At 43.3% G+C, this 23,597-nt stretch overlaps 1 protein-coding gene across 1 annotated transcript; it reads right to left on the bottom strand.

Annotated features, from left to right (window-relative positions):
• Window positions 1-3,281: 3,281 nt before the first annotated feature.
• On the bottom strand, window positions 3,282-9,275 carry RP9 (RP9 pre-mRNA splicing factor; the record flags this gene model as incomplete). Its single annotated transcript, XM_080611281.1, has 6 exons — window positions 3,282-3,818; window positions 4,530-4,591; window positions 6,009-6,100; window positions 6,946-7,075; window positions 7,835-7,865; window positions 9,073-9,275. The coding sequence occupies 6 exons, from the start codon at window positions 9,273-9,275 to the stop codon at window positions 3,605-3,607; spliced, it is 732 nt and encodes a 243-aa protein (XP_080467407.1). The 3' UTR covers window positions 3,282-3,604.
• Between the last annotated feature and the right edge of the window lie 14,322 nt (window positions 9,276-23,597).

The following is a 23,597-nucleotide window of genomic DNA, read 5'->3' as shown; positions in this document are numbered from 1 at the left end:
TTGGCAACTTGCTACAGGAAAATCATTTATAGAACTAAGATGATAAAACTAGTGATCTTCTGAATAATGGAAATAGACTGATCTAGATGAGATGGATAGCTCAGAAGTGGCTGGTTTTATGTCGGAGTATTGAGGTTTCCCTACCCAACTAATCCTTGATCTATTATTTTTAATAGCACTTGCTTACTTGTTTTAACAAGCTTTTATAATTATAGTCTACACACCAAGCTGTTAGTGAAAGGATCCACTTTAACACTGTGATCCAAGTTTTTATTTCTTCTGTACTCTAAGCACTTCAAGAAAATAAGGAATACAGATTTTGATTTGGCTTTTGTGCTGCATAAAATCTGTGCTATATCAGAACCTCAAAGAATAAAATTAGGGAGGGAATTACTTCCAGCATGGAGCTTTTTAATAGTCTGGAAAATATAGGACTGCTGCTCTTGGACATCTAATACAGGAATGTGCTGCTCTTAGAGGAGGAAAGACTTTATTCTGATGGGAAGGATCAGTGGTAGAATCTCTTCATCTTGAAGGTTGTTCTTAGGTAAGGATTGACTTCTTTTTCCCTGAACTTGATCATAGCCTTGGCATTGAATACTAAGCCAGTTCTGCTGACAAACTTACCAGGTAAGTCGCAAGAGACAGTTAAAGGAATATTCATGACCTCACAGTTAGATGGCAATCTGTTAGATAGCTAATACTTCACAGGTACTCCCAAGATCATTCTACTGATCCTTTCACAGGTCTTGCAGTAGTCAGTGTATTTCCTACCCAGATAAAAGAAGCAATTTGGCTGTGGTGATGCCAGCTCCCAGGAAGATGTGAGGGAGTAGCAGGAGGAGTGTTTAGAGTGTTTAGACAGCTCTTTGTCTGAAAACAAATGCTATTTTAAATAATTCCTCAATCTTGTAGTGTACCCATGCTACATATCCATACCAATGCTCTAAGTAGTAGGCATGAATGTGCAAGTGCTCCAGAAACACTTCTTGGATTGTGTTATATGTGGTGTATTCTACTCTGACAGTACTAGTCATATGACCTCAAAACTAAATCTTCTACTTTGCTTTTTTTCTACTCAGCAGCATGATTTGTGGACTGCATCTTAAGTCAACTGGTTTACAGCTATATTTAATATTCCAGTGGGTAAAACAGCCATGCTTTAGGTAAGTTGTGAAGTACAGACTGTTTTATGAGGCTGTGAGTTGGAAGTCCAGGCTGCTTTTATTCAGGCAGGTAATCAGCCACAGGGGTATTTGAGATTTAACTTTACAGGTGCACATAGGTGGCACACTTTTGTTCTCAGTGAGGCTGGACTTTCCCGTGCTGGCAGCATTGACCTTGCAACTGGGGCAAGTACAGCTCTGCCCTTGAAGCTTTCACATGCTTCCTGCAGCACCTCTGAAGGGCAGCTGAAGAATCTTTGCTGCTTGGCACACCAGTAACAACTGGTAGAGGCTTCTGAGGCTGGGAGATTGGTTTGGGCAGATTGACTGTCTGCAGCTCAGAATTTGACTCCATATTTGTAGCTGATTAAAACTTCTGTCACAAAGCGGCTGTGCTGCAGTCACTGAAGTGGAGCCAGTGGCTTATGTTGGCTTTCCATGTTTTAATTCTATGTTCCAAGTGTCAACTTGGCAGAACCTGGATGGCATAAAGCTTTCTCTTTTACAGTGTCCTGTCTTCTGCCTTATGTTGGAAAAAATTAATTACAGGTCTCCCAATGAAAATCAAACTATGGAAGACCAGAGTCAATGGCACCTCTCCTTCCTCCCCCACTTATCACATGCTGAGAGAAAAACACATACATGGCTTAAAAAAGAATCTTCACTTTCCCCTGACTGACTCACTGCCATCTCAGACAACAAGACTTATAAGCCCCAAGTAATTTCATGGCCATAGAAATAAGACATGTCAGTATTTTTGCTGAACTCTGACAAGGATGGTCATTTCAGCTGTTAAACTTCTTTCTGGTGAAAGAGCCAGGAGCTCTGAATTTACTGCTGATGTTGCTGATACAGGGAACTATCAGGAGTCATTAGTATATCCCACCACAGGGAGATTTGCTGTATAATACTGGAGGATAAAACACAACTTCACATTCAAGCTCTGGGAATAAGAATCTTTGTGTAGGTAGCTTTTGACTACCTTGTTTTTCCCCAGAACATATTGTGAATGACTGGCAAGGAATGGGGGTTCACTTTTACTGAATGACTCTTAAGACATGTAGGAGGGAGAAAACACATTTTAATGTATGTTTTCCCCTGTCATCTTTTCCAAAGGTCTCAGGAGGAAAAACCAGTCATCTTCCATGAGGTTTAGTCTATGGGTCCTAATGTCAGTGTTAATGTTCACCTTACTAATGTCAGAGCTTCATCATGCCCTTGTCTTCCAATGTAAGCATAAGCACAGAAACTGAATTTCATGTAAGCCCTTCCTACTCCTGTCAAGGCAAATCTGTTTCTCCTTCTCCTTTTGCAGGCTACTACTATATATCTCATCGTGGTCCTGAAATCACAGCTTTGTACCACTGCACCTTGATGTTTCAGAAAGAGCTGCTTACTCTAATGCAGTTCAGCTTACTTTAGCTATCTAACTGAGCCTGCAAGATTAGTTAGAATAAAAGCATGGTCAGTCCACAAGGTCGACTGAGTAGACAGAACTTTTCCTTCTTCCTGCTTATGTATTCTTTACTGCTGTTTTGTGGTTTCCATGTCTATACTGAAAACCATTTTGAAAGCCTTACACACATATTCTTGTGGGATGATTCATACAATAATTGTAGTAAACAAAAATAAGGTGGAATTTATTTCCCCAAGTAAAAAAACCTCAGATGTACCAAAACAACTGATACTAAAGTATATACAGAAATTAATCCTTTTCATCTTGAACATGAAAACCCCTTTTTAAATAACTAAACCTACTCCTTCTTTACACTCAGCTCCCAATCCTATAGGTTGGAGAAATGCTTGAGGTGTTGTAGAACTATGTGTATTAATGGTGATGATGTTGTAATTTTATTACACACAATAAAACTCTCAAGTTTTATTAACACAGCAATTTTGTCTTTAAATAGATCCCCTTGATTAACTTTCCTTCAGCAGTGCTCTTTATTTCCCAGCTGCCAGTACTAGGGCAAATACACTGAACTTCACATAGGCTGTATGCAGTACAATACAGTACAAGCTGCTGCTTATGAGCACTGTAAGTGAACTCCCAGTGCTCTGTATGTAATACAGTAACTTTACAGAGAAAAGACACTTCAACAGACAGCTGGCTCCTGCTGCAGGTTTGTTGGCAATACCTTGGAAGATCACTGTTTCATGCCACAATCACATGTGGCAATGCAGAGCCCAACCTGACCAAGGCAGATGACCCTTAGCACAGGTTTTACAATAAAGATATGGTTGATGGAGACTTGTTTAATGAAGTTCTCTTCTGGCTGCAGAGGGGCAGGAATGGGCAGCCAGTGTAGGATGTCAAATGTATCATCTATACATTCCCAGTTTAATAAAGCCTTTTCTGGTGGTTTCTTCCTCATCCTTTGGATGTTTCCTTTCACTCCACCAGAAGAGGTCAAGAAGCATGCAGCAGGTAACTGCTGCTAATCAGACTCCGACTTCTCATTAGATTTAGATGACTTATGCTTTCTCTTTTTCTTCTTCTTCTTTTCTTTCTTTTTCTTTTCCTTCTTTCTCTTTTTTTTCTTATGTTTATCTCTACCTTCGGAGGAAGTGGAGCTGCTGCTGTCTTCCTCATCCGTATCACTATTATCTTCTGAGGTAGAGTCCTCCAAGAGCTGCTTCAGCTGCTGTATCCTGAGTTTAAAAACTGGAATGAGAATCCTTTCTAGCTCTTTTTTACCTGTAAAACTTTATTCTAGCTTTCATCTGTTTCCTTCCTAGCCTGAGAAATGGGAGCTACATGCAAAGGGCAGGGGAATACTTCTGTGTCTGCCAAATTACACTCCTGTTACAGTATTTGCAGACTGATAAAAGCAATCCCTTTAGACATAAGCAGATGCTCTGTTCTCTGGGACTTCCTATCCCACAGGATGTCAAAGGCAGAGCAGGGTATTGGCCAATATTTATGTGTGCAAAATAATAAGGCTACAGCTATCACCAGACCATCCTAAGAAGTTCTGTGCTTATCTGTATGCAAATGCATGTTGGAATGCTGATATTATGACATCCATTGTCCTGATGACAGAGAGATAATAGTACTGGAGCTTTTTTTAGGCCTACAAGTAAACTAAATGCAAGTACCTGACTATTATGGCATAAATGAATGATTACTCTATAAACTTTGTTTTGGGGAAAAGTGCAGAAGATGATAGAATTAAAGAGGCAGGAAGTATTATTGTGTGATTCTTAAGAAACCAGAAATGCGTTTGTGTCTACCGCCATAAAGAAACTGCCATTAAACAAAATGTAAGGGTAAGCTTGTATCAAGATTTCCCCTATATATTAGTATCGTGATCAAAATGAAAACCAAATTGAAAATACAGTTTACTACAGAGCCACACTTACCTCTTTTCTCTTTCTTGCCGTTTATTTTCCTTTATTATACTATACATTGGATCTTCATGTGCCTTTAAAATGGGAAACAGAAAATCCAGTGTTGGTAAAGCAAAATATTTATTACTGACTGCTATATTTCCTAAAACCAAATAAACCAAAGCAACCCAGTTCCAGAGGCTTTTATCAAAAGATGAAATACAGTTAGCAAGCTCTTAATTCCCAAGTATACTCTCAGGCTTACCATGCTTAATCTGAACTGGTTTGGTTTTTACTACTTTAATGAGGGAGACCCTTCTTAGATATAATGCCTCTCTGCCTCTTCAAGCGGTTAGCTAAGAGAACCCCTTCTACATACTACAGGGATAGCTAGACAAACATAGAGAAGTTCAAAATACTGAGCTGTATGTACCCTTATAGCATATTCTGAATATAAACACACAGGAATGATTACAGGAGCAAGGAATATAAGACAAACAAATAATGAAGTTGGAATTGTCCTTGCTTGCTCTGCACTACCATTATTGGTTCTTAACTCAGTTCTTTTGCAGCGGAACAGGCACTGCAGGAAAGCTTGTGGTGAAGGAAGGTAGCAAACAAACACTGCAGATGTTTAAGGTGAGTTCATGCCATGCAAGAATGCAGCAAAAAGATGGGGTGATAATTTCTGTTGGAAGATTAAGCAAACAAGTTCAACAGAGACGAGGGATCTGATGTTGACCAGAGGTGGGAATTAAAATGTCAGTAACAAATGAAAGATGTTGGGAATGCACCATGAAGGGCCTTGGATATACAGCAAGAGTTTGAAGCAACAGAAAAAAAACCTGAGGAACAGTGAGGAATAGAGGCGATCTTGTTATGGGAGACAGCTAAAACTACTCTTTGCAGTAGCATACAATCAGCCTGAGCCCAGAATTAGGAGAGAATGAGTCCAGACTACATTTTTTAAGGTGACGAGAGCCTGAAATACAGGTTAAGAATGCAGAGCCACAGGAAAAGTTAAAGAGGTCACGTAGAAAGAATCTGCAGAACTGAGATGCAGCCCCATGTAGCAAGAGATCAGACCTGTAGACAACTGGATTACAGACCTAGACAACAGGCTTCATGATGTGGTTGTTCACAGCGACAGCAGAAGGCTTGAAGCAGCTGCAATGTGGGCAGCTCAAGCTTGACTAGACATGTTTTGTTACGTTGACATTTTAATCACAAACACTGAGTATAATGGTTGAAACAGCTTCTTGAAGGTTTTCAATGTAAATGTAAAAATTACTAATTTTCCTTTTGAAGAGTAGATTTTCTGCAAAGCAGTCAAACATCCAACCACATCTGTAGCTTTTTCTTTATTAGGAGATTTTCGGCATCTGTATTATACTAGAGACAGGGGAAAAGTCCTTAATAAAGCATCATCTAACAGGCTTCTCTTCACTTGCAAGATTATGCATTTTCAGTATTAACAAGTACAAGCAGTAATACTACAGCATTTGTACTCACTACTCTAAATTGTTCCAATTTCTGGTTGCCTTTAATGAAGAACGGGCATTCTTTATCTCCTGTTCTGTGTCCGTAACGTTTACACCTCCAACCTTTAAAAAGCAAAGAGCAGCAGTGAATTGCATCTCTGAGCCAGATCAGAAAAAAACCCCACCAAAAACATATTTATGCAAATTATTTTCCATGTATTGGAACAAACAGTAGGATGTCCATAAAAGTATGGCTTTTATGAAAGGCTAGGCAAGGCTACTGCATCCTTCAAGATACTTTTATATCAGCATGAGGTCATAGATTCATAGAATGATTTCAGTTGGAAGGGAGATTAAAGCTCATCCAGTTCCAACCCCCTTCCACAGGCAGGGACACCTTCCACTAGAGCAGGTTGCTCCAAGCCCCGTTCAAGCTGGCCTTGAACACTGCCAGGGATGGGGCAGCCACAGCTTCTCTGGGCACCCTGTGCCCAGCGCCTCAGCACCCTCACAGGGAAGAACTTCTGCCTAAGAGCTTATCTCAATCTCCACTCTTGTCCTGTCACTACTTGCCCTTGTAAAAACCCCTCTCCACACTTCTTGTCAGCCCCTTTAGGCACTGGAGCTGCTCTGAGGTCTCCCCTCAAGAGCCTTCTCTTCTCCAGACTGAATCAGCCCAGCTCTCTCAGCCTGGCTCCACAGCAGAGCCGCTCCAGCCCTCGCAGCATCTCCATGGCCTCCTCTGGACTTGCTCCAACAGCTCTTGTCCCTCTTGTGTTCTTGCCCCAGAGCTGGATCAGGACTGCATGGGGGTCTCACCAGAGCACAGCAGAAGGGGAGAATCCCCTCCCTCGACCTGCTGGCCAATCTACCTGGACCTCGTCATCACTCCAGCAGATCTGCCCTCCCCCAGTGTAAGTGGATGGCTCATGAAGGTCCAGTGACATTTGGAATATTTTCAGCCTTACACTGCATGACTTTGACTTCTTTTCCCAAAGGCATCCAAAGCCCTTTTGTTGGGGCATGTGCCAGGAACTCTCGGGCACCTTCATTGCCCGGCACATCAGGTATGCAGTCCTCTGGTTTTGTTTCATTCTCCTATGAAGAAAAAAAGGAGAATAAAATAACTTTTTTAACTTGTTTTTAAAATGTTCAGGCTTTCACTTACTGTGGAAGCTATTTTCCCTGTAACATTTCTTTTTCTTGTAAAATGTAAGGGATTTTAAATGCTTTTAACAGCATTAAGTAATTTGCTTTTGTCCCTCACCCTTTAATTTTCCAGTCTGAACTTTACTGCCATATTAATTCCATTCCTTCCTGTTTATTTTAGTAATTTATTTAAATAAGTAATGTAAGTGAAAACAGACAAGCAGAGGCTTCTTTTTCCTCTTCCTTCTAAGAAGATATTATAATTAAAAGCAGCCTTTACATCACAGATTCTTTAGGTTAAAAGCACTAAATGATGGCTTAGGTATACAAACTTGGCAAAAGAAGTTATAATTGTGAAAGGGAAAGAAGTATTTTTACGCAAATATTTGAGCATTAATAACCCCGAAGCATCCTGAAAAGATGTCACTCAAACTGAAAGTCTGCTTTACCATAAATGACTCCCCTTTAGCCTCTCTAGTAACACTGCATGAAACATGTGTGCCAAGACGTGATGAAAGAACTGGTCTCATCCTATCTGGGCATTTCACTCTGGATTCACTAAGTCACGGTTCAGGTTGTAACTGAGGAGATTGAGTTTTATCCTGGAAGCACCTACATGTACAGGTAACAGTCACTTAAACACCTGAAAGACAGGTTTTGTGAAAATCCCTTGTAATGCTAAACATTTACTGCAATGCATTTACCAACCTTAATGAGCCCAGGTGGAGGTTTCTCATAGCTGAAAAGCAATAAGAAGATTGTTACTCTGCAGCTTAGCACAAACACGTTGAGAACATACAGTACTTTGATGGTATAGAGCTAAAACTTCCCTTTCACCTCACATTTTTCCTTGGATTTCACTTTGTCAACAGGTACCAAGATGCAAGCAGACACATATGAGATATGAGAAACACAGTGTTTCTCATATCGCCACACACACTTCTCGCAAACATCCTTCAAGTTCATTCTCTTGTGGGAGAACTACTTTCATTGCACTGCTTTACAAGGATGTGTGGTACATCCAGTTCACCTTCAGCTATCATAAATGCACAATTCTCTCCTTTTTTTCTGTAGCACCCCCCCAGGATCTCACTGATCCACATTTCTTAACTCCAGCACCGCTGACTGCAGACACAGCCAGCTGAAAACGTTCCATCAGGCTGTTCCTTACATCCAACCCTGCTAGCCAAACCTAAACCATACTGATTTAATTTGTGTATTAAACCTAAAGACAGAACCATACTGACCCAAGTATCATCTTTCCTGCAGCATTTCTCTAGAGTTAACAGCAGATACAAAACGTATTTAAATCCAAACAGCAAGCAGGCACTACTTAGAGCACAGCACCTTAGAAAGTGCCTGCGTTGGGAGTCAAACGCCAAGGCACTATGAAATGGTCTAATTTTTTAGTGCTGCTTAGTGCATTTCACTACAGATTTTTACTTCCATTTGGAAAGGAAAAAAAATCGTATTCTTGTGAACCTCCTGATCTTATTCCATTAAGCCCCTTTCAAAGAAATACCATAAACCTTTCACAGCACTGTGGATTACTGATGGAGTCATTCGGCAGAGCTCAAACCTTTGTATCTTAATTTGGTTTTTAACCCACTCTAGTGGAAAGCAGCTGCACAACCTCTGCTTCTATGCTGCAACTCCAAGACTTACAGGAACGTGGAAGAAACTCATTTTCTCTCCACAAGAAGTGGTTACAGAGTCACCGAGCAGCTCTGAAAGCGGCCCCGCGCAGGAAGGTACGGCCTGCTTATGGATAAAAACGTGCCACGGTTTTACACAGTTACGGGGATGGAGCAGCCAGTGAGGGAAAGGAACGGGACCCTGCCTCCCGCGGGACCAAGCGGCAAGTAAAACCCTAACACTTCCCCCCTAAGCCATACACTGTGAACAAGCCACACAGGGGCGGGGAGCCTCCCTCCACCGCTCCTTACAAGGACTCGAGGTGCTGGATCTTCTGGAGCTCCTGCGCCTCCAGCCTCTTCCGTTTCCTCTCCTGCCGCTCCTGGCTCTTCCCGCTGCGCGCCGAGGGCTGCGGCCGGCTCTTGAGCTGCGCCCGACTGCCCCTCGCCGCTTCCTGCTGCTGCGCCCCCCCTTGCTGCTCCTCCTCTGGGCTCTGTGGCGCCGTGTGGGACATCGCAACTGTGGATAGACCCCCGGCAGCCGCCGAGGCCGCGGCGACGCGGCCGCCCCTCCCCGCTACGCATTTAGGTTTCACTTCCCCTCCCGGGCGGGGCGCGACCGCCCAAGCTCCGACTGCCTCCGGTGCCACGGCCGCTTTCGGGCCCCCGCGCGTGCACGGCTCTGGGCGGGAAGGGTGGCCATATTTAGCCCACCGTGAGGCAGCAGGAGCGCGGCTCCGCGCTGGCACCTTTCCCGGCCATTAGAACTAACGTGTGGAGTGTTAAGGTTTCAAAGCACCCATATTTAAAAATAAGTGATAATAACATAAAACTCACCTCAGTGCCACAACCATTCATACACTGGGATTGAGGCAGGTAGCCCAGAGGTCGGGGAGCAGAGACCAAGGCGAGTGGAGAGGCAGAGGCTGAGGGTGCCGTGCCCTTCACCGAGGCCTCAGGACGGTGGGGATGCAGCTGAGAGGTGTCCGGGCATGAGGAGAGCAGCTGGGTGTTCAAGGAGGGTGCCCATCGTGATGGTCACAGGCCACCAGAGGCCAAAGCAGGTGTGGATGGAGGGAGGATAAGGTCAGGGACATCCCTGCAGCACCCAGAACACATGGAGGCAGGTTTGTGGTCTTTCTTACCTCTTTTAATGAGTGGGTTGATGCCCGTGGAGGTATGGGTTGGCTGTGAGACAAGGACCTAGCTGTAGGTCCAGTGAGTTCCGGCTAAAGCCGTGCTGGAGCTGCCTGACAAAGCAAAGGGCAGTTCCCTCTTCAGCCCAGAAGCACTCCTAAACAGCCCAATCTATACCCAAGTTTTGCAGTTTCCTGCCTCAGCCATGCTTCTTGGGCTGCAGGACGAGGAATGGAGGCCAGGTTGGTGTTGGGAAGGTGAAGTCTGAATTGCTGCTTCAGCCTCACGCTGAAGTTCAAGGGCACATGAGATTGCTTGAGAGCTGAGTGAAACATACAAAATGGATCTTAGAAGTGGAGGAATTGAAGGTGATTTTGATTGTGATCTCCTTGCTGCTTCAAAAGTGGCAAAGGGTGCTGTTCCTTGGTAACTGATACCACAGCACCCTCTGCTTCTGTAGTAAGACAGAGTCGTGAGAAAGCCCATCTTTTACAAAGGAAATAGCAATCTTAGCTTTTATTTAACCACGTAATATTATTAAACAAGCATTACTTTAATGTTGTTTTAGCTTCTACTTGGTAGAACTTCACTTACTTGGGATGAAATATCACATGTCTTGTTTCTCACTTGCTTCCAGCTAAGTGTCTGCCATTGTAACTTCAGATCCCAGGAAACTATTTTTGTCCAGTTATTTCTGTCACAGTCTTTTGCAAGGATTTGGTGCTTGTTTTAGGTTTAAACAAAATAATCTATCTCTTCATTGCATATCATGCCACTAATATATAGTATGGATGATTTTTATTTCATGCTCCAAATTTTGTAGCTTTTCTGATGCTGGGAAAAAAGCAGCGGCCCTTCAGGCACGAAACAACACTCAGCAGCAAAGCAACATAATCTTGGAGATGCACTTCTCAAAAGAAAACCAACTTCTGTTCTTCATAAACTGATTCCAACGTATCCATCTGGCGAAGATGTCATGAGATGTCGTGTAAGTTGTGCGAAAGTCTTTTTCATTCATTTAAACTGAAAGAGAGAAGATTTAGATTACACCTCAGGCAGAAGTTCTTCCCCATGAGGGTGCTGAGGCGGTGGCACAGGGTGCCCAGAGAAGCTGTGGCTGCCCCATCCCTGGCAGTGTTCAAGGCCAGGTTGGACGGGGCTTGGAGCAACCTGCTCTAATGGAAGGTGTCCCTGCCTGTGGAAGGGGGTTGGAACTGGGTGAGCTTTAAGGTCCCTTCCAACACAAACCGGCCTGTGGTTGTTTGATTCTGTGATTCATCCCATGGGTCTGTAGTTAGCTCATGTGTTTTGCTTTGCAGTGGGCCCTTCAGCAGTTTTATTAATAGCCTTTCTTTGGGACTAATCTGAGAAGAAGAGACTGAGCTGTTGCCATCTCTTGACATGGCAGGACACAGCAGTTGACTCAAGGTGCAAAATTCATTGAAGACCTCTTTTCTAAAGGCTTAGAGGCAAAATTAGTTTATTTGCTAATCTGAGTTAAATACCAATGTGTCTACACAGAGTATGAGGCAAATGCAAGGTGATGTGATTTGAGGTAATCCATTATGATGCACATTAAGCTGATGATTTCATGTTCGCTGGAGGCCAAGAGATTTGCTGCCGTGACACTGCCAGTGTGTGGGAATATGTCAAATGCCATCAGTCCTTTACATGGTCATATATCTTCAAGCAATGAGTGAGGCAAGAGAAATGTTTTTAGGTGTCGCAATTACATTTAGAATGTCTGAAAGGACTTAGATGAGACACAGTGTCAATTTTTCACTGTATTTAGAGAAATGGCAAGAGTTACTAAAAGTTACGTGTCAGCTGGGCTGATGCCTACTAAATAGAGACTTTATTTTGGAAGCAAACTCAAGTGATATAATGGAGGTTTTTGTCCCCCTTTTCATTCCAGTGTTATTTTGCTATTTTCAAGTGCCTTTTTACTTCATGTTTTCAAACCAGCAGAGTAGTCAGACTTTGAAACTACTTTCCAGAGTGTTTCAGAAAACTTAATGAATTCTAAGGTGGTGATTTTCCTGTTTATGAACAGTATTTTGTGGGAGGGATGTGTGCAATAGCCAAAGAGACCGTAGTTCTCTAGAAACCCTACCAGTCTTGCTTTTGTACACCCTTAATGTCCTAGTTTGGCTGGATTAAGAAGCCTTCTGCCAGTTTGGAGCAGGTAAGGGCCTGGTTTAACCTCAGATTCAATGTTTTCAGCCTTGAGAAAATAGTTGACACAAATTCAGGAACTAAATGCAGTCTCAACAGAAGTGTGGGGTTGCAAATGGAGGCAGAAGGACAGACCATGGTATGTTTTCCTCTTCTTACCCTTAAGTCAATGAGAGCTTGGCTGTGTTCTTTGCATCCTGGTGTCTTGTATGTCCAGGCCTTAATTTCTGAGCACATCAGGGCATTTGCGTAATACTCTTTATGGCAGCAACTTAATGTGGCACACTGAAGGTAAAATTAAATAGGTACAAAAATCTGCTCAGCCACAGTGGTTTACATGTGTTCTTTCTTTGGTTTGATACAAATAATTCACTAATGCATTTCCTCATCTGTCTTAGAAATCATCACTCCGTTACCCTGCTCAGAAGTACCTAGCTGTGAGGTCAGGCTTTTCCTACTCTCCATTTTTAATAGAGGGAGATTATTTAAAGCTGCAGGTAGCCCCCAAGTGTCTCTTTTGACCTTTGCTGGGAAACGCCCTGGATTCCCATGTCTGTTGCACACTTACCCAAGGACACAATTGGTTTCGTATCAGTCCTTAGGGAAGATCAATACAAAATGAATTGGGAAGAAGGAGGGAGTAGAGAAAAAGTAGCTGTTACTTTCAGTTCTAGTTATTCTGGAGCAAAGATCCTCAGTATTTGTTGCTTATCTATTGCTTAAATTTGTTCTGTTTAAAGGGTTTATATTAGCTGAGGATCTGGTTCTTTGTACTTAGCAGGATATTTATTTAAAGTTATATTGTTTTTTCCCTTTATTTGAATATAGTGCTTCAGACATTTCAAGAAGTTCATTTTGGGAGAAATGTCTTACCATAACAGCTGGTTGTTACAGTGCTGTAATTCCAGCTTTATCAAAGCATCTAAGCAGAAACATTAACTGCTGTCTCAACACAAAGTATCTAAAAGGCCTGTATGTTTCATAATATACACTACAACTTTGTTATAAACAACTGAATGTTTCAGCTACAAGCGCTAATGCTGGGGCCACATTAATTTACATCTGTGTCATCCCATGGGCATCAGTATTCCTGTGAGAGCTTGGCCCTGGCAGAACATCAGCCAATCTGTTTCTCTCCATTTTTGGCTGGCTAGAGCTTTGAGCCAGGGTCTGTTTCTGATTATGTGTCAGATATTACGCACAGGAGAGGAATCCAGAACTCATGTTAGGCTCCATGGGAAGCTAAGTACGTCCTAATGGGATCCAGAAACAGCAGCAGGCTGAGCAGAGCACAGTCTAAATCCAGCATGGCCAGCCTACCACTGCTTGAAGTTAGCTGATAGGAGACATCCATGACTCTAATTTCTGGACCATTTCTGACCTCAACACAGGCTACCTTTGAACAGCAGTAGCACTTTGAGCCACTTGGGAACCTTGGTTGTGAAGAGAGGTGCTGACATGCTTTCTTACAGAGAAATTTAAATTTTAGTTTAAGTGGAAGTGCTGCAATTTCTTTTGTATGCTAGCTTAACAATTAGGAAATGAGAGACTTGGATTTGGTTCCCTCCTTGGTCTTGGTATTCAGTGATGGTGGCACTAGGAAAAAATACCCCAACCATCATGTTAATGGCTACATTAGTGGGAGCAACCAGCCACCAGCCATTCATGTTCCACTCTTTGGGAGCAGCAGAGAAAAGCATTTGAGATTTATGGGGTTGGAAGGATAAATGTGTTTGAACTTCGCTGTGAGTACACTTAACTGCCCATCCCAACACTGAAAACTGTACTTCTTTCTGTAAGATACAAAATCAATGCTCTAAGCAGGGGCCAGAACCCAGTTCTCCCTTGATTAGCACCATTGCACCGCCTGACAGTATCATGCTCCTATTTCCCACTTCTCAGATTAATCTCATTTTAAAACTTGAGAGTTAATTATAAACTGGGCTCCGGCCCCTGCTTAGGTCATTGATTTTGTGTGAAAAGTGAAAACTGTTCCTACACACCTGAACCTTCACTGTGGTGTTTACTGCCACCCATCATCATGTAAACGGATGAGGGAGCAAATGTCTGAAAGAACACAACAGCCACAGCTGCAGTTCGTACAGTCCCTGTCAGTGTTCAAGACTGTAAATGTCTACAGGGGCAAGCCTTTCAGAGAAATTGGGAAGAAGAACATCAAAGTTTTGGATCCAAGCAAGCATAGGACTGAGCTAAGCATTGACTTGCTTGTTTTTTTAAAGACTGGGGTACTACCTAAGGTATTCAAAAATGTCCACCTGCAGGGAAACTCTGCAGCAAAGCAAGGAAATGTCTTTGGAAATTAGGGTTGGACAGCAGTTGAGAAAGGTTATTTGAAGTGCAGCTATAGTCTGAAGCTCCTTTGTAAGGCTACATCTCATTTTAAGCACTGAAATACTCAGCACAAGTGAGGCTGCACCTCGAATCCTTTGCTCAGTTCTGGGCCCCTCACTGAGACATTGAGGTGCTGGAGCGGGGCCAGAGAAGGGCAATGGAGCTGGTGCAGGGCGTGGAACACAAGTGTCATGGAGAAGGGCTGAGGGACCTGTGGGGTGTTAGTCTGGAGAAGAGGAGGCTCAGGGGGACCTTATTGCTCTCAACAACTGCCTGACAGGAGGATGGAGCCAGGAGGGGGCTGGTCTCTGCTCCCAAGGAACAAGTGATCGGACAAGAGGAAATGGCCTCAAGCTGCACCAGGGAAGGTTTAGATGCAGATGAGGAACAATTCCTTCCCCAGAGGGTACTCAGGCATTGGAACAGGCTGCCAAGCGCAGTGCTGGAGTCGCCATCCCTGGAAGTGTCCACACGCTGCATAGACAAGGCCCTCAGTGCCATGGGTTAGTGGTGGCCTTGACAGTGCTGGGGAACAGTTGGACTGGATGATCTTTAATGTCTTTTCCAACCTCATTGATTCTGTGGTTCTGTGATCCCAACAACTGATAAGCTGGTACTTAAAAGAGGAATGATTATCTTCCTTCTTGTAAATTCTGTCCTCCAAGCCTCTGGTTGTTGATTGCATGGATGAACTCCCTCCATCCTTCTGTGGTAATATTGCCTTACTAATCACTTAGAGCTTGTAGTGGCAATGTCACCTATTCCATCTGAAGTGTAATGCTTACTGTCTCTTCAGGTCACCATACAGTGAAAATAAGCTGTCTTTGATCTTTCTTCATAATTTTAACTCCCTTAAGATTTTAGAGAAATGAAATCACTGAATAACTTACATTTTCCACAAGTTTTTGCCCTTTGCTTTCCAGTGTTTATAAATAAATACAAGTAACTGTATGTAGTCTTGGCCATTTTGTGTTGTGCCACTGACGCTTTTGGGAGAATAAGGCTATATTTGATGGGGGCAGTTAGTGTAGTGCACTACTGATAGAGTATTGTATCTCTGGGTATACACTGACGTGGTTTCTCTTCTGTTAATAGAAGACCTCAAATAGAAGGCCTCAAAAAATTACAGAGGCAAAGCTTCATTTCAGGGGGCTTTGCCTGACTAAGGACTGAGGACATTTGGGAACTGTGTGAGTAGCAGGAGCACTCAAATACATTTGCATTATGGTACATTATGCAACAACAGTGGGGAAGGGAGATTTTGGCTGACAACTCTTGGAGAGTCTCCCAAGTTCTTACAAAACGTACCATCCTTTGTGGGATTGCTTGTGCCCAAGCTGAATGGGCAGGACTTTGGTTTCATAAGAGGCAGCCAGATGCAATGAAACTGGTAAGTCTCTATTTATCTGTTTTTGACAGATGAGAGGTTGCGTCAGGATCGCTGCAATTTGAACCCCTTATTAAAGGGATGATAATTATTCCAGATTGGATGTTCCTCATGTATTAAATCTATATATATACTGCTGCTTAACTCCCAATGGTTATAGTCTTACTGTCATCAGGATTGGCAAGAGTTTTGCTACTGACTTAGCAGAGATCAAGGCTAGATTCTTTGCCTGGTAGCCAGGGCTTGTGTTTTCACAGTTGCAGGAAATTCCTCCTTCTGAGCTTTGGCTATATTGTTATATCAGTGATCAGTTTGCAAGAACTTTTTCCTAGCAAAAGCAGATTCCTTTCCAGAATTTCTTCTCCAGAATACAGTGACTGATAAAACAGTTCTCATTTAAATAATGCCCAGCATATCAAATAAAATAGGCAAATCCATCTTTACTGCCAGTATCTGCCTTTGGTATGTCCCCTCTGAGCTGCCAACTTTCCAGTGGAACACTGATTGAGTTGCCTAAGAAGGCTCCAGAAATAAAGTGATGAAAAATACAATCTAAAAAGTTGAAGGCAGAGATTCTTGGTTCTGCTTCCCACCTCTGTTAAACAGGGAGATGACTTTTGTTAAGATAGCTGCTCTGTTAGTTCCATGCAAAGCAGCTGTTCCCACTTAACCATAGGTTTTTCAAAACTAGCCAAAGTTTGCAGCTCTTTAGGCTTCAAATACTTCCCAAATGTCAAGTTACTGTCAGTTTCTTTCTAGGTAGCTGCAAGGAAATTAATGGAAACTTGCAGTTCTAGAACTTCTTCTTCCCCTGACCCTGTTGAGAGAGTGATACAGAAGGACCAGAGTAGCAGTGGTACAGCAAGGGTTAGTTATACAAGTTGGCTCAGGAGTGTCTCTGACAGGAGTGAGAAAAGAATTCTGATATGGGACTGTTAAAACTCATGCCAAACACACACAAATAATATTTCTCAATGATGGGATAGGAGCCTTCATATCTTTATTCCACTTTTTGCTATTACTTTTGCTATCAATGACATCCAGGAATACTCTCTCACTGCTTGAAAGTTAATCTCATCTCTTTCCTAATGCAGTCTGTATCTAGGCAGATTTGTACATGGCCTATGCTCCTCTATGTCACTCACGGAGTGTGTAAAAACAATCAATTTATCATCCTCTAATAGAGCTTTCTCATGCCAACCTTGTATGCTGCTTTGGTCCTGCTTGAATAAACTGAGAAATCAGAGGAGTTCTGCCCAGTTATAATGTAATTTTAACAATGTACCAGTGGTGTTGCCAAAACAAATAGATGCTGGGTACAGGTGGGTAGGCTGTGTTAACGAAACATTAGTTAAATTATCTGGAATGCATATACAATACTTAGATTGTAGGCTGTGGGGAAAAATAACAGGGCATTTTGGGCCTCCCAAAATACAAGATAGCAGTGGCAGCATTAATAATTCAGGCACAGTAACGGGGCCTCAGGGCTGTATGTGCAAACCATAAACAAGTCACTAAAGAAATGTAGCTTTAGAAGCTGAGTCAGTTGATTTTGTGGGTTAATAATGAGAACAGAGAACAAGTCAGTAACACAAGTAAAACCTAAAACATGCAGTAAACTGAGAAATAACATGGAACTGTGAGCCTGCAAAGGAGCAGCTGCCAGCCCCTCCTTCCTTAGAGCCTTGGGCAACATAGTTTAGTGCAGGGTGTCCATGCCCATGGCAGGAGGGTTGGAACTAGATGATCTTCAGATTCTTTCCAACCCTAACTATTCTATGATTCTGTGACTCTATATAAAAGTGACCTAAAGTAAGGAGGAAGAAATGCACAGCATCATAGCAGCCTTCCAGTATCTGAAGGGGGCCTATAAGGATGCTGGGGAAGGACTCTTTGTTAGGGACTGTAGTGACAGGACAAGGGGTAATGGGTTAAAACTTAAACAGGGGAAGTTTAGATTGGATATAAGGAAGAAATTCTTTACTGTTAGGGTGGTGAGGCACTGGAATGGGTTGCCCGGGGAAGCTGTGAATGCTCCATCCCTGGCAGTGTTCAAGGCTAGGTTGGACGAAGCCTTGGGTGGCATGGTTTAGTGTGAGGTGTCCCTGCCCATGGCAAGGGGGTTGGAACTAGATGATCTTAACGTCGTTTACAACCCTAACTATTCTATGATTCTATGATTCTCCTCCTGGCAAAAAGGAGGAAAAAATCGTAAGTATTAGCATTGTAATCATGGCAAAGTACTTGGAATACTGACAGCTTACTATAACCAAGGCTTGCTTCTTCTAAAGAAGATCTTTTGAGCTCAGTGGGAGGGTGAGCATGATACCAGAGAAGTGCATAGACAGTGCTAGGTTTGTATATTGTAGTTTGAATTATAATGTTATTGAATAAGCTGCAATAATCAGCTAATTGAACTATAAGTCTTGGCATGACTGTAACTCTTTCAGTTGCAAAGACTTTAATTCTTGGCTTTATGTTTATGGAATGTTTCTTTAGCCCACATGGATTGCATGGGATGTTTGTTCTGGGCCCTAAGCATAAGGACAGAGAGGTAAACTTGGCTGTAATAGCTGGTGGAGAAGGTAGGTAATGAAAGCGGTAACCTGTGCTGCAAAACAGCCCAGCAAACCAGGAATGGGATGAGAATGTGCCCAGCACTCAGTATGATCTCACCAGCACTGTGCAAACACCTGAAACTGGTTGTGTGATATGAAAGCACACAATTTTGTAAACCTGGGTCTAAAACTGTCTTTTAGTACACAGATCAAATGGCTGCAAGAGGTTACTGGGATACCACCCTCCACTTGCTCCACAGATGGACTATTCTCTGTTAAAAGCAAGTAGAGATGTAGTTAATATTGTATGGATCTGTGAGAATCTGCTTCCACAAGAATGTTGGAATTTCTAGTAGAAGTGTTAAGACTTGGTCTGAATACAGCATATTTTCTCTCAAGATGCAATATGTGAATAAAAATTCATGCAAGAGTCACTAAATACTTACTGACTAGAACAGATTACAGTGATCTTCTTGCACTTGGACCCCTGATAAGCACCTGCTGCTGGAATGCCTGCATGCAACCTGTGGTTGCATCCCAGAACTCCCTGTGTCCTGGGCTGCATCCCCAGAGCATGAGCAGCAGGTCAAGGGAGGGGATTCTCCCCCTCTGCTGAGCTCTGGGGAGACCCCACCTGCAGTCCTGATCCATCTCTGAGGCAACAGCACAAGAGGGATGTGGAGGTGCTGGAGCAAGTCCAGAGGAGGCCATGGAGATGCTGTGAGGGCTGGAGCAGCTCTGCTGTGGAGCCAGGCTGAGAGAGCTGGGCTGGTTCAGTCTGGCGAAGAGAAGGCTCCTGAAGGGAAGAGCTTAGAGCATCTCCAATGCCTAAAGGGGCTACAAGAAACCTGGGGAGGGGCTTTGGACAAGGGCCTGTAGGGACAGGACAAGGGGAATGGCTTTAACCTGCTAGAGGGGAGATTGAGATGAGCTCTTAGGCAGAAGTTCTTCCCTGTTGAGGGTGCTGAGGTGCTGGCACAGGGTGCCCAGAGAAGCTGTGTCTGCCCCATCCCTGGCAGTGTTCAAGGCCGGGTTGGACAGGGCTTGGAGCAACCTGCTCTAGTGGAAAGTGTCCCTGCCCATGGCAGGGGTTGGAGCCGGGTGAGCTTTAAGCTCCCTTCCAACCCAGACCAGTCTGTGACTCTGTGATACAGTAATAAGAACCAGTGAGCAGTACTTGGTAACACCTATGCACTGTGGGCAGTTCCCAGGGAATTAACAAATGAATATGAATGAAGGGAAAAATAACAAGGTGTCCTGTTTCCAGTCTGCTCAGGCAGTGGCCACTGGCAGCTGCAGTGCTGGTACACAGACTGACCTGACTTGCCTCTTTTACAATCCCCTCTGCAAATAAGCCTTTTACTCAAGACAGGTAAAGTGGGTTTGTGGTATGGTCATTTCAAAATGCAGGACGGTTTTACCTTTGATAGAACAGATACGCTTACATTTCAGGAAAGCTAGCTTAATTTATTTTGTGTCATTGTTTGCAGAGCAACCCTTTCATGTTCTCTTCCCAAAACATAGACCTTCCAGAAAGCATTTTGTAGGCAAAATGCTTTCAGCAGGGGATGGGTGGATGTGGGGGGTGCGGGCTAGACTGAGGCTTGCATAAAAGGGTTCTGTCATAGTCCACACCTAATTTACAAACCAACTCTGTTAAGGCTGCTTTATTTAAAAGAATGTTGGAACAAGACCTTATTATTTTTAATTATAAAACCATAACAGGTCTCGCAGACAGAGCACAGATTGGCCTGATAAAACCTAGGTGAGATAAATCAGTTACCCAATTGTGACCATTTGCTTTACAGACCTTCTTGAGAAGCTTTTTAGTCTTCAAATAAATGCATAATGCTTCTGCCCTCCCCTTTGATTCACTGAAGATGCTTTGTAACAGACGAGCTATCAGTAATGGTTTGATTGTTTTGAATACATTTCAGACAACCATGTATGATCCTTGTTGCAGAAACTGCTCCTGTCTGCACAGTTTCTGAGTCTGTGCATGTGAGTCAAGAGAAGGCCATGGAGATGCTCCAAGGGCTGGAGCACCTCTGCTATGGAGCCAGGCTGAGGGAGCTGGGCTTGTTCAGCCTGGAGAAGGGTCAGCCTAAAGGGGCTCCAAGAAATCTGCAGAGGGGCTTTTGACACGGGCCTGTAGGGACAGGACAAAGGGGAATGGCTTTAACCTGACAGAGGGGAGATTGAGATGAGCTCTTAGGCAGAAGTTCTTCCCTGTGAGGGTGCTGGGGTGCTGTCACAGGGTGCCCAGAGAAGCTGTGTCTGCCCCATCCCTGGCAGTGTTCAAGGCTGGGTTGGACGGGGCTTGGAGCAACCTGCTTTAGTGGAAGGTGTCCCTGCCCATGGCAGGAGGTTGGAACTGGCTGAGCTTTAAGGTCCCTTCAGTCCAACCCAGTCTGTGATTCCGTGATTCTATACTATATTTAGACTATGCTTTATGTCACATGAGTTTTGATAATCTGTTACCCAACACATTTCCCATCTTGTTTCACATTACATGAGGTATGTCTCTAATGACCAGATTTTTAGAAGTTTATCCCCTCCATAGAGGAACTTTTCTGAAAACCTAGTAACTAATTTCGTATTTATGTTGAAATTTCAGCTTTTCTGAAACAGCGAGGTTTAACCTCTGTGCTCTCTATTTTCAAGGATATTTAGATCTGAAAACTTTTTGAATGATAGGCTGATAAGCACTAATGAAGACAGCTGTTAGTGTGCCTCATTATGCTGTGACCTTCTGCAGGGAAGTTGCTGAGTACCTAGGGGCAGGTGAGACTTTCTCCTGGCATGGCAGGGTCTGGAAGTGAGTAGTGATTCACACTGGTTACCTGCTATTTGTTTGACTTCGGTTAGAACATCCATAGTCAGTGGAGTAGAGAGCAACTGAAGATGTATTGGAGTAAGTGAAATGTATCCACTTCTTATGCTCTGTGCACTTTTGTGTTTTTACTGCTAAACCACTACCAGTAACAAATCAGAATGAAATCTGCATGTGGAGGTGGCTGATCAATCCAGCATGATTCTGACAAGTAAAGAGCTCTGTGGCACAGTATTTCTTATGGCCCACCAAGGAAAAAAGCCCAAATCACCTGAATCTCTTTGGTCTCCAAAGGCATTTAGGGTCATTGTCAGACCCTCATGAGTCACACCATTGACAGTAAATTTAATTACACCTAATGTAATTCTGTGTAACTGATAGAATTTTTATTAAAATAATTTGGGTACAAAGAGCTGTTTCAGGTTCCAGGAGTTCTGAACTTACCATGTAGCTGCATAAAGTAAAATAGTATTTGTTCAAAATGCTGCTTACTCAAAACAATACTTACTGAAGATGCTCAATGAATGTAGTTTAGCCATACTTAATACTTAAAAGCAGTGTACATACACTGTGCTTCTGTGGTAGTTTCAAAGTATCTGAAGATCTCCACAAACTTTACTGATGCTTAGGAGAAATTAGCTTTGAGTTATAATTGGGGCTTTCATTTTCCTCACTTGAAATTCAGCTTAGCAGAGAGAGCACAATGGTTCTTTCACATTAGTTGTAACCCAAAACTATTCTCTAGGAAACTTCTTAGTAGTTTGAAAGAGAGCACATACCGAGCTGAGCAGCTGTGGAAAGCTGCAGAGGGTAAAAGTAATTCTTAGTCCCTGTAGATTATACAGCCAAGCTCAGCATCACACTGTGACCTTTCTGAACATCACCTACTGATTAGAAGCAGACTGGTATTTTTTTTTTAATTGGATTTTATATCTATTCAAGCTGTGTTTCTCATTGCTCTTACTTTTTTACTTCTAAAATAGTTAGGGTTGGAAAGGGTGTTAAGATCATCTAGTTCCAACCCCCTGCCATGAGCAGGAATCTGAGTTTCCTCTAAATTTACCTGCCATCACTTCAAGGTACCTGGAAGCTGCAGCATTTGACATGTTCTTTCTAAGAAAAAGAGGACTCCTCCTGTTTTTCTTGATCTGTAATTGAGAGAGTACTTAGAAAATATCCCAGATCCACTCTTATATTTTCCTCTTTGGGTATGCTACCATTTTAGAGAGCCTCCATATCAAAACACAGTACACACTTGAGGCATCCAGGGACTGAACCTTCAGGCCTGTAATCTTAGCTGTGTGATGGGTAATTGAGAACAGTTAGTGGTTAAGCACTGGGGAAGTCCAACGGCTACTCAGCAGAATATTTCACTAGTCACAGCCTCTTCTATGTTGATGTAACCGAATGTGTGGCAAACACTGTAATTTACATCATGACTGCCTGGCACTTGGCTTCAAGCACATTCCAAAGAGCAGAACAGCACCTCAGGTTACACACCAGTGATATCCAGAACTGGCTTCTCTAGAAGCGTTAGGCATGTCTGTACCTATCTCCCTGCTCACACTGTCATTGCTGTGTTTCGGGCTGACTGAAGAACAGGCGATCCAATAGTGATCAGCATCTCCAAAATGCTTCCTGGGCAGCCGGGTTAGTGTTCAAACTAAGCCATTCCCCTTGTCCTGTCCCTACAGGCTCTTGTCCAAAGCCCCTCCCCAGGTTTCTTGTAGCTCCTTTAGGCACTGGAGATGCTCTAAGCTCTTCCCTTCAGGAGCCTTCTCTTCGCCAGACTGAACCAGCCCAGCTCTCTCAGCCTGGCTCCACAGCAGAGCTGCTCTAGCCCTCACAGCATCTCCACGGCTTCCTCTGGACTTGCTCTAACAGCTCCACATCCCTCTTGTGTTGTTGCCTCAGAGCTGGATACAGGACTGCAGGGAAGTCTCACCAGAGCAGAATAGGGGAGAGAATCCTCTCCCTCAGTCTGATGGCCACACTCCATCTGATGCAGCCCAGCACAAAGTTGAGCACAAAACTGTATAAATATTAAAGAGTCCAAGGAATTGTTTTGAAAATACAGAATTTCTAAATAAATGGGCAAAACCCAAAGGCTGTGTCACCACCTGGCCAAAAGAAGTGCCAGATGCAGGGCAAGCTTTGTCTTTGTGTTGGTTGTATCAACATACTCCAGTGATGACCTGTGTGTTCTCCTTAAGAAAATAGAGTGGGTCCATACAAACTAACATCAAAAAAAGCTATTTCAATCTAGCCAACTGCCAGACAATCTACATGTCTTGTTTAAAGGACGCTTTGCACGGCTGATCTGGGACCTGCAGCATGACTGTTGTTGGATCTGTAGCAGCAAATCTGGTTATCTTCAAATAGCTGCCTGAGTTGC

Source organism: Psittacula echo (assembly GCF_963264785.1).
Source record: "Psittacula echo genome assembly, chromosome: 2".
Classification (NCBI taxonomy): Eukaryota; Metazoa; Chordata; class Aves; order Psittaciformes; family Psittacidae; genus Psittacula; species Psittacula echo.
The sequence above is the reverse complement of the archived record's forward strand: the minus strand, read 5'-3'. Positions and strand labels throughout refer to the sequence as shown.